The sequence below is a fragment of the Gigantopelta aegis genome, chromosome 10 (genome assembly GCF_016097555.1).
Source record: "Gigantopelta aegis isolate Gae_Host chromosome 10, Gae_host_genome, whole genome shotgun sequence".
NCBI classification, from domain to species: domain Eukaryota; kingdom Metazoa; phylum Mollusca; class Gastropoda; order Neomphalida; family Peltospiridae; genus Gigantopelta; species Gigantopelta aegis.
This window is the reverse complement of record NC_054708.1, coordinates 81,430,292-81,441,405: the sequence shown is the minus strand read 5'-3', so window position 1 is coordinate 81,441,405 and position 11,114 is coordinate 81,430,292. Positions and strand designations below refer to the sequence as shown.

The 11,114-nt window shown below is 37.4% G+C and overlaps 1 protein-coding gene across 1 annotated transcript; it reads right to left on the bottom strand.

Annotated features, from left to right (window-relative positions):
• Positions 1-323: 323 nt before the first annotated feature.
• On the bottom strand, positions 324-10,433 carry LOC121384332 (histidine N-acetyltransferase-like). Its single transcript, XM_041514680.1, has 4 exons — positions 10,295-10,433; positions 8,201-8,372; positions 1,464-1,697; positions 324-1,054 (listed from the first exon to the last, which is right to left on the bottom strand). The coding sequence occupies exons 2-4, from the start codon at positions 8,363-8,365 to the stop codon at positions 503-505; spliced, it is 951 nt and encodes a 316-aa protein (XP_041370614.1). The 5' UTR covers positions 8,366-8,372; positions 10,295-10,433; the 3' UTR covers positions 324-502.
• Between the last annotated feature and the right edge of the window lie 681 nt (positions 10,434-11,114).

The window sequence follows — 11,114 nt, the reverse complement described above, 5'->3', positions numbered from 1 at the left end:
GTGTCTTCAATATAATATCCCCTGCGCGTGCTGTAACCTCACCGTGGTGCAGGGGTGTAACATTCTCTTTGAGAATGGCCAATACAGCACAAATTGAAGTTTAGAGTAAAATTCGGTGTCCGTAAAATTCTGTGATATTTGTATTTGTATTTTTGGCACAGTTCTTTACACTGTTTTTGTTTAAACCTTGAATTTTTATATTGATGTTGATCATCACTTTATTTATTTGCATTACCATAGTTTGACACCCAATAGCCGATGTATTTTTCGTGCTGGGGTGTCGTTAAACATTCATTCATTCATTCATTCATTCATTCAATATAATATATTAATAACGTCCATATGTTTAGATATATTTTCTTCCATAAAAACAAACAACAATTATGAGAATTCTACTTTGAATGATATATATCCATATTGTTCCTGTTGATTATTAAGAAAAAATTTAAATCCAAACCCAGTTTTGGGCCTAAAGACGGTCTGTTTTTCAAACGGGAGTAAATTACTGGAATTGTTTTTCCAATAAATACAATTTGCCAGCCTGTGCCCTAGTGGGTTCGGCCATGTCTACACCGTTTAAAATACTCTCAACGTCTGCAGGAAGTAGGTTGTCCTCCCACATTACAGTCACTGCACACTCTCGATCGTCTGCGACGCTTTGCAGGTTCTTAGCGTGCACCTGTATGTGATGACGCACTTCGCTGACGTCACCGCCGAATATATCTATTGAGTATACCAAGCCTAGTTTACACGGGGTGTGCATGCCCGCCGTGAGGCACGTGTAAATGACGTCATTATTTGACCTATCATGGCGGCAGCTAGCTAACAGGAGAGTATCGGGCTTTAATATGTAGTCAATGTTTGATGACAGAAGACGAAACGGTACCCATCCACACACTATTCTGTTACTTTTAAAAAGATGTTTGCATGTAGCGTCTGAAGAAAATATATTTTCCAAGTCAGCTTTCTGAAGCAGTGTCGGCATAGTGTTCAAATCATTTGGTAGGGCTTTGAAATCCTTGATCTTGAATCTTGATCTGTAATACATGGCATTCTGAAATAAAAGAAAAACACCATGGACGAAATAACAAAAAGAGAATACAATAAAATAGAATAGAAGTTTAACGATACCCCAGAACAAAAAATGCATCTTCTATTGGGTGTGAAACGGACGAAATAACAAAGTATGATAACACTAAAATATAAAAATCACTATATATAGCCAAACAAATAAGATATCGAAGGATCTCGTGTGACTATTTAAAAATAAATGTAAATGGCAAATTATACAAACTATATACTCTAGCTTACATCTTTAAACATTAACAGATTCTTAATAGTCTGAATAAAACAGTGTGCGTGTGTGCGCGCGTTGTGTGGTGTGTGTGCGTTGTGTGTGTGTGATGTGTGCGTCTCAGCTTTTAGCTGGTTTGTCGTCAAGCAATGATAAACAAGTAACTAACCTTGATAAGTATTTCTGTATACACTGCTTTAATTTTATCTTTGTTCTCCTCAAAGTTTTTTGAGAGTGTGGTGAACGCTTCGTACTTAACACCACCAACAGCCGCAATCTGCTTCCGGGCGAACCTGAGCAATGAGCCGTATACACCTTGACCTCTGTATTTGTCATTGACCCTGCCCGCGCGGGTCACCAGTGTCTCGCCATTGTCCACTATACATGCAGCTACAAATGCCACCTGAAAGTAAAGAAGTTGAAGTTTGTTTAATGTCTTGACAGACTGTTCAGCTTTACATGTACATACACATTAAGTTACATTTTTTAAACTTCATAAAAATGTCGAGATGAAATCATGAAAAAAATAACATTAAATGATACGAAATAATACATATTTAACATCCTTACGATAAAAAAATGTAATACACATAAACAATCATATTTATAAAGTAATACAGTACTGTACCGTTATTTAACGTACTCTTATAACGAAATCGAAAGGACTATGCTTGTTATTACTTCGTTGAATTACACACCAGTGTAAGATATTGCTCATGTCATAACAACCACTCAGTATCTAACTAGTGTAATATTGGCCAGCGTGACGTAGATCATTTGCTGACCCAGTTCGTAAACAAAACGTGTAGTAGGTCTCGACATCTGCTTACATCTGCGTTGCGGCTTGTTTGCAGTTGGTTTGTAATAAATAAAATACCAAACTAGCTTTGCTGTCATTTTTATGAATATCGTGAACAGTGATACCAAAACTGTTCACTAGTTTCATAAAAATGGTATGACAGGCAAGCTCGTTTAATATTCTATATATAGTACTTAGTACTGTGTTGTACACATTTGGAGTTGGTGTTATTGGTTTGTTCTCTCATTTAGACACCATTCATATAGAACACACAATTTTTAGCATAAATTATTATCAACAGTGAATACAAAAATGCAGGGCTCGAACTTAACGGCGGCAATTGCCGTCGGTGACATATAAACTGCCGTCGGTTGGGGGCGTCACCGATGGCACTTTTGTGCCGCCGGATAAAAAATACTGCCGTCGGTAAAGCAGCTCAACGACGGCACAATGTATAAACGTCTAGGAACATTATCTGCCAGTATTTAATATTATATTTTCTGTTCTGTGTCGGTGATTGACTTATATTTTTAAAAAACGGGTAACATGCTGTCCAGCGTCACCTATCTGTCAAATCCAGGCTTACGTTCATCAGACGTTTGTCGCTAAACGTTTGCAAACTATTTTGACTGGTTCCAGTCATTCGGTTCAGTGTGAGTAGCGTAAAAAACACAAAACAAACCAGTTTAGCAAAAGTTTGACGACAAACAGCTGACGAAACTTACCGAGTGTTGTAGGTTCGGCTGCATATGCCACGTGGTCTAGACCGCATGCGTGCTTGATCACTTGTCAAAATCATCTGGCATAGAGCTGTTGGCAATTCTGACTTAATCTATTTTACTTGGATTTATTAAAATATCCGTTTTACTATTTTATTTTATTAATATTTTTACAAATAAATTAGTTACATTTGTGGTGAATGTTCTATATGTATTTTCTTGACTGTAGCCATGGTGTGTGGTTATTGGTATTTTGTCAATGTTTTATATAGACAAAGATAGAACTGGAAACATTGACATTTTTGGATCGTCCGTTACGTATTTTCAGAACAGCGTGTATTTGTGCCCTCAAAATAACTAGCCATAAAAAGATTTAGTAATATGTCAAATTATTTTAGCGAAATATTTAGATATGTGATAATTTGTGTGATGCATGCGCGTTGTACAAGCTCTGAGTTAGCTGGCAATAAATAATGCTCGGCTGTCGGCAGTGTTGTATATAGGCATCTGGTCAGCGCTGACAGCAGATTTTTCTTGAGCAACGCATCCTACTTGAGAGGTTGCGATGATGAAACCGTATTATATGGTATATTGCCAATAGATCTCTGAAAAACATTTTAGAAATACGATGTTGGGAGGTGGGTTGGGTGGCTAAGTAAATTAGTTGGTCCAAATATGGTTACTATTCACACTGTTCTGTTCATAAAATAATAATCTACTAGTCTATGATTCCATTTAAAAATTAATAAATACTTTTTCAACTTTGTTTTATGCTGGTTGTTTGTTGTTGTGTTTTTTTTATTGTTTTGTTTTTTGTTTTTTTGTTTTTTATCCAGAAGTGATCACATTGGGGGCTTGGGGTGGGGAAGGCAGACCACTGTAATTATTATTTTATACCTGGGCAGGTTTGCTGCATTTTTAAAATTTCAATACAGAATATTTGATTAAAAATACCCTTTTCTGTGATAACTTCTGAAACAGTGCAAGTAGAAAAAAATGTCCACTGTCTAATAGCTTTGCTATATTAAATACATGTTTTGCAATGTTATTCAGAAATTATTTTCACATATATATCCTATATTAGAGGCATAGTTTCATGACCGTTTTTGTATTGTGAACTGAACTTTCTATTTTGATGTCTCATCTTTACTGTTTGTCTCAATATTTTAAAATTATACTTACCATTTTTATTTTTTATTTCACTCGCATAATTATTAGTTACTAGTATACAATTTGGGTGTAATCATTAAAAAATTAAGCTTTATCTAATAGCAACAAACTAATATAGAACATATATAAATATATATTTGAAATTAATAATTGGCAAATTGCAAATGCAAGAATGTCATTCATTGCATATTTGAAAACCCCACACCAAAAACCAAAACCACACAGAGAAATAACAACACAAAAATACCACACGCACCCCCCCCCCCCCCCCCCCAGAAACCCCCCCAACAACACACCAACAAACAACAAAACTCCCAAAACCACCACCAACAACAAACACCGCCAGCTGACTGTAGACATAACTATTTCGGAACTGTACATATAGTTTTATGAAGTTTGCAATGCTGAATGGTCAACCTCAACGGTCTTAAATGTATGCTTGTAGTGATAGTCAACTAAATTAGGTTTAATGCAACTTACATTATTTTAATATATTTTATCAATAACATAACAAGTTCTGATTATGCCATAGTGTGAATAAAAACTTTGAATTCACGGGACCGTAGGATGATGATTGAACTATGATGTGTTTATTCCAGAATTACTGAGTCTAGTTCGAAGAATAAATCTTCATCCAAGGAAGAACAATCAGCATCCAAGACGGTTGTTGTTGAAGATTTGCCTGGTGACGATGACAAATCGACATCCAAGACGGTTGTTGAAGATTTGCCTGGTGACGATGACAAATCGACATCCAAGACGGTTGTTGAAGATTTGCCTGGTGACGATGACAAATCAACATCCAAGACGGTTGTTGTTGAAGTTTTGCCTGATGACGATGACAAATCAACATCCAAGACGGTTGTTGTTGAAGATTTGCCTGGTGACGATGACCAGTCAACATCCAAGACGGTTGTTGTTGAAGATTTGCCTGGTGATGATGATGTCCAATTTGTTGAACAAAGTAGCAGCAAACGAAGTAGAAGATCTGCAAGAAAAACACTGACAAAAACTGGCAAGAGAAAGTTGGATGATTTTAATATACATGACGATTCATCTGATAGACCTTCAGGGTCTAAAGCCTCCAAGAGTACAAATCCAAAGGCTTCGAGAACACAGAGTCCAAAAGAAAACTGTTGAAAGGTGGGGACGTGAATGGTTACAATATGAATTGGATGAGAATGGAATGGTGATATGTATATGGTGTAAAATTTGTCGAGAATTTTCTGAAGTTGCCAAATCAGCGATTGTGCCTGGACAGATCACCCCAGAGACAGTAAACAGTTATATTGATGGGACAAATACACTTAAAATGTTCAACGCAGACAGCCATGAAATTGGAAAAGCTCATGAAAATCAACCTTTTAACGAACGACCTATTGTCCAGTGTCTTTACAATGATGCAACAACATGGAAATAAACTCCTAAAACTTTTTGACATTGCTTATTCGTGTGCATTTGGGGACTTTGTCATGCAAGCTCAAATGGAAGTTAAGCATGGGGTGGAAATTGGTGAAACGTACCTCAATGATAAATCTGCTCGCAAATTTGTTGGGATTATTGCTGAAACGTTTAAAAATCAAATAAAAGCAAACCTACAATCGTTTCCATACATGTCATTAATGATGGATGCCAGTACCGACAAAGCGGACCGTGAGATGGAAATATGCTAATGAGAGTGGTTGAAGATGGAGAAGTGAAGGAAAGGTTTCTTTGGGATAAAAGAACTGGAAATGGCGACTGCTGATGGTATTGTGAAGGCAATGGATGAAAAGATACGAGAGTATGAGATTGAACTGAATGAACATTGTGTAGGAATGGCTGTTGACAGCCTCAGTAAACACTGGATCGAAACGTGGTTTGCTGACACAAAAGGAAACTGAAATACCATGGTTGATAAAGGTACACTGCATCGCTCACCGATTAGAACTAAGTTTTAAGGATGCTTTTAAAAACACCTACTTTTCCAACAAAATTGATGAGATTTTAATGAGGCTATACTACTTGTACCATAAGTCACCAAAAAAGTGGAGAGAGCTGAGGAAAATCGGTGAAATTATGGAAGAAGAGATGGTTAGAGCATAGAAAGAGGGCAGTGTCGGCTTTGTTAAAAGACTATGCATCCATAGTATCGCACCTAGAGGACCTAGCAAGCCCGACAGGGAGGACTGATGTAAAACCTGATGACAAGGCCAAGATGCGTAGCTACCTGAAAGATCTGAAAACTGTGATGTTCCTCCGTCATTTGGCGGTTTATGATGATATCCTGCAAGATCTTGTTGCACTTTCAACTAGCCTACAGTCTGAAGATATTGGACTTCCTGCGATTGATAGAATGGTGCAAGCGACAAAGTCATCATTGCTCCAACATAAAGAAAAAGATGGTAGATCTAGTAAGAAAATCACAGAAGAGATTTCTGGTTCTGGTAGCTTTAGAGGAATTAATCTGCAGTTTCATGGCATACAGACAAGGCTCAGGGTAAATGACACAGATTACACAGATACTGGTGGTGCCCAAAAAGCTAAAGAAGACGTCATTGATCAAATGATAATGCATATTGATAATAGGTTTGAAACTTTGTCAACTTCACTTATCCTTTCTGCACTTGAGTCCTTTGATCCTGAAAATTGGCCAGAATGCATTGATGCTCTGAAAACGTACGGAAATGACAAAATAGAGATACTGGTGGATCACTTTGAGGAAGTAATGACTAAGAACGGATGCAATGTAGAAGACATTCCAAGAGAATGGATTCAAGCAAAACTGGATATCAATAGAAATGTTAAGGCCAAAACTGAAACAACATGTTTCAAAACAGAAATTAAAACATACACTTCAGTTTGGAAACACATGCTTAAAAACAAGAGGTCACGGTATCCAAATTTTTCACATTTGCTCATGATCGTTTTGGTGTTGCCCAGTACAAGTGCTGGTGTGGAGAGGTCTTTTTCTTTGATGAAATATCATGGGTGATTGGCGCGCCAGCTTATCTGTAAGATCAATAGATGACCTCGTGCTCATTTCTGATGGTCCAGACCCTATCTCATTTGCTGCCAAAGAGTCTGTACAACTTTTCCTAGAAAGTGGCATTAGGTCTAAGAGACCAGCCACTAAACCGCTTGGATCCAGGAAACCAACAGCATATCGTATTCCTTTAGTGCCTCCAACTGATTTGTCAGATACAAAGAGTATCAGTGTCTAAAATGACTTCAAAGCAGTGCCAGTGAATATTATTTCAAACTCATTCTGGTTAGATTCAGTTCAGTAGTTTTAAATATTTTCTTACCATCAACCGCCTGATCATTTTTTAATAAAGGTTAATTAAGTCAAATAAGACAGAAAGTTAGCTGGGTAAAACGGACAAAGACAGATAACTTGGAAATGATATACATGTAGACTGTCATTGACATATTGTAGTCAAATTATGGAGTAAATAATACAAACGAAGTTGGATAAAAAGTTTAATTCACATTTGTGCTATCGGAAGATTCAAAATTGCCGTCGGTGGACCCTTTCACCCACGGCAATTGTTTTTAAAATTGCCGTGGTGATAAATTCTTAAGTTCGAGCCCTGAAAATGCATAAATAGAAAACCTAATTTTTATTTTCTGTTTACTTAGTGGCGGCTTCATAACATTTTGCATGAGAAAATTACACCCCACCCCCACCCCAACAGACACATACACAAAACCCCCCAAAACACCAAATGGATCCCCCCCCCCCCCCTCAACAACAAAACAAACCACCACTACCAACACCAACAACAACAGGGTCCAGCACACTCACAGCCAACTAAATATGTTTAAGGTCATAAAAATTATGTTCAGAAATAAATGAACATAAAATGATACTATGTAAATTAATACATATTTAACATCAATATAATAAAATATTCTGAATTAAAAATAAATCACTGATGGATAATCAAACAAACGTACACAATCATATTATATTACGTCACCCCCCCCCCCCCCCCCACACACACCCCCAAAGTCGGTCACTTATGGTAAAGTGGAAGCTGGGGTGGGATGGGGGAGGTGGGCTGTCGGAAAGGAACTGTCCCTCATACCTTTATTGATACCCAACCCCGATAATCATATGGCTTTTGTACTTTAAATGGCATATTATTAAGTACTGCCATTCCATGATTTGTACGAGTATATATATAAATATAAATAATAATAAATCTACTTTCATGGATAGGCCTACGGACTCACAATTTCACCATTGACAACGCTAACGTATCCTGTGTGGTTATGGGAGCGCATCATATCTTCATATCGCGAAGGGAGATAATCTACCCCATTGTAGACTTCCCCTATAGCCATAACGTCGTGGTAGTCGCTGATTGTGGCTTCTCTAAATGTGAAGTCACTCCCCATTTCGAACCTGTAATATCAACACAAGTGACTCATAAAAGTGACGTCACTCTATCGAACCAGTGACACAAACACGTAACATTCGTAAATATGGCGTCATTCTACAAAATACAAGACACTCGTAAAACTGACGTCATTCTTTCATCTCAAACCCGTAATACCAACAAACAAACATTCGCAAAACTGATCTCACTCAGCATACTCGACATTACTCTCTATCTTAAACAGGTCTGTGATACTAATATCAACACACCCGACATTACTCTCTATCTTAAACAGGTCTGTGATACTAATATCAAGACACCCGACATTACTCTTGATCTTAAACTGGTCTGTGATACTAATATCAATACACCCGACATTACACTCGATCTTAAACAGGTCTGTAATACTGATATGACTTTTGATGTCATGTGACGTCACACGCAAAGCTACATTACAAAAACGCTCATTTGACATCTACGTCATCGTACAATGTGGCTGAAATAAGTTTTCCCCCTTACTTTTTATGGTCTGCAGGATAAAGAAAATAACTAGTTAATGGCGTCGGATATCCGCTTTATCTTGTTCAAGCCGAATGAGAAATTCCACTCGGCAGAACCTCGCAGAATTTCCCATTTATACCTTCACAGTATAAAGCAGATATCCGACGTCATTAACTAGTTATTCTTTATTAAGGTTACACACCACCATTAATTACTTCATGCAGTTCAATACAATTTCTATGTTAGAATATAATCTGTGAAAAATATAACACTGTCGAGAGGGTCATGTGACTACTAATTTTAGGGAGTGCTCTCAACTGACATGTACCGTGTAAAAAATCAACATAGGTCAACCACGAATTGTTTCAATTAATGGTCCCTATGACCGACCACCACCTCGTGTTGCTGTTATACAAGTGGCACCATACCACTTGCATAGTTGTTATCAGTTAGTACTACATATAACAAGTTACTTCAAACCAATGGGTTATTTAAATACTATAGAGGTCAGCCTACGTGTAATCATGAAAGAAAAATTTCAAAAAAGCATATCAGAATTTTGTACTATTTTTTAATGAAGAACTATTTCCTAAACGGGACAATATTAATCTGCTACAGCAAGTAATGACACGACAAATGGTGGTGTGGTGCCTTTACATGATAACTTATGTTATTTTATTTGTTTATCACCTAAACTTTCCGGTCATTGACCATTTTGCCTATAGGAAAGGTTTGTAATGCAATGCAATGCATGATATTTGTTGTGTGTGTTATTTATGTTATAACGTACGTGCTTTGTTGTCGCACATACGCTTCACGAGCGCCTGGCCAGCGCAATTGAATCGTATGTGTGTGGTACAAAAGGTTATGGTATTGTTTATGTGATGTGTTTCAATCCAGCATTAAAACACATAACATAAAGAAATACCATAATCTAAAAGTTAATGTACATATATTGAGCTGTCTGAATATGTTAAAGTAACTATTAATATACCGATGTAGTGAATTAATTAGTTCGATCTACATTGTTAATATAGAAGATCAGTTAATTATTAAATCTAAATATAAAAAATACCTTTCTTATTGAGCGTTACATACTTTATTTACATTTATCCATTTATAAGTACTTTTCTAACTTCTGACAGCATGTTGGTCAAGTGAAGTTACGTTGGTAGTAAAGTGCCTGTATAATTATTTTTGTGCAGGTAGATTAAATATGATGTGCCACAGTGGCAGTGACCCCCTACCCCCCCCCCCACCCCCAGCAACGCCACTGATGTGCTACACTTATTATTGGTGGACTGCCTACTAGGTGTGTTAATACGCCGCTAACTGTAACATCAGTTTTATTAGTATCCGTTAACATTATCGAAAATAGCAATTGATTTGGTACACTGGAACCTGTAGCTATGACCTCTACCATATTTACCGTGTTGTTCAGACTTACCGCTCGAACTGTGCAGCCTGACTCAGTCAGAGGTCTAGATTTTAGCGCATTGTTTGTAAAAACAATTTGGTAATTCAGACACTTTTAAAACCTGCAACTGTCATGCGAGTGAAAGCCTTTCTATATCGTTATCCTCAGATGACATGCGTGAATTCCTCCTTTAATTTGTGAGAACTCGTGAATCCGTCCTTTGATTTGAATAATGTATCGCGATAGTCCTCTTAAAGATGAACTAGAAATGATGTAGTGTGGAATAGTAGTCTTAAAGACGAACTAGAAATGATGTATTATGGAGTGGTAGTCCTCCAAAAGACGAACCAGAAATGATTTATCGTGGAGTGGTAGTCCTCCAAAAGACGAACTAGAAATGATACATCGTGGAGTGGTAGTCCTACAGATGAACTAGACATTAAGATATCGTGGAGTGGTAGTCCTGCTAAAGATGAACTAGAAATGATGTATCTTGGAATGGTGGCCCTAAAGATGAACTAGAAATGATATATTGTGGAGTGGTAGACCTGCTAAAGACTAACTAGAAATGATTTTGGAGTGGTAGTCCTAAAGATGAACTAGAAATGATGTTTCGTGAAGTGGTAGTCCTAAAGATGAACTAGAAATTATGTATCGTAGAGTGGTAGTCCTCCAAAAGACGAACTAAAAATGATGTATCGTGGAGTGGTAGTCCTGCTAAAGACGAACTAGAAATGATGTATCATGGAGTGACCGGCCTCGGTGGCACAGTGGTTAAGCCATCGGACTACAGGCTGGTAGGTACAGGGTTCGCAGCCCGGTACCGACTCCAACCCAGAGCGAGTTCTTA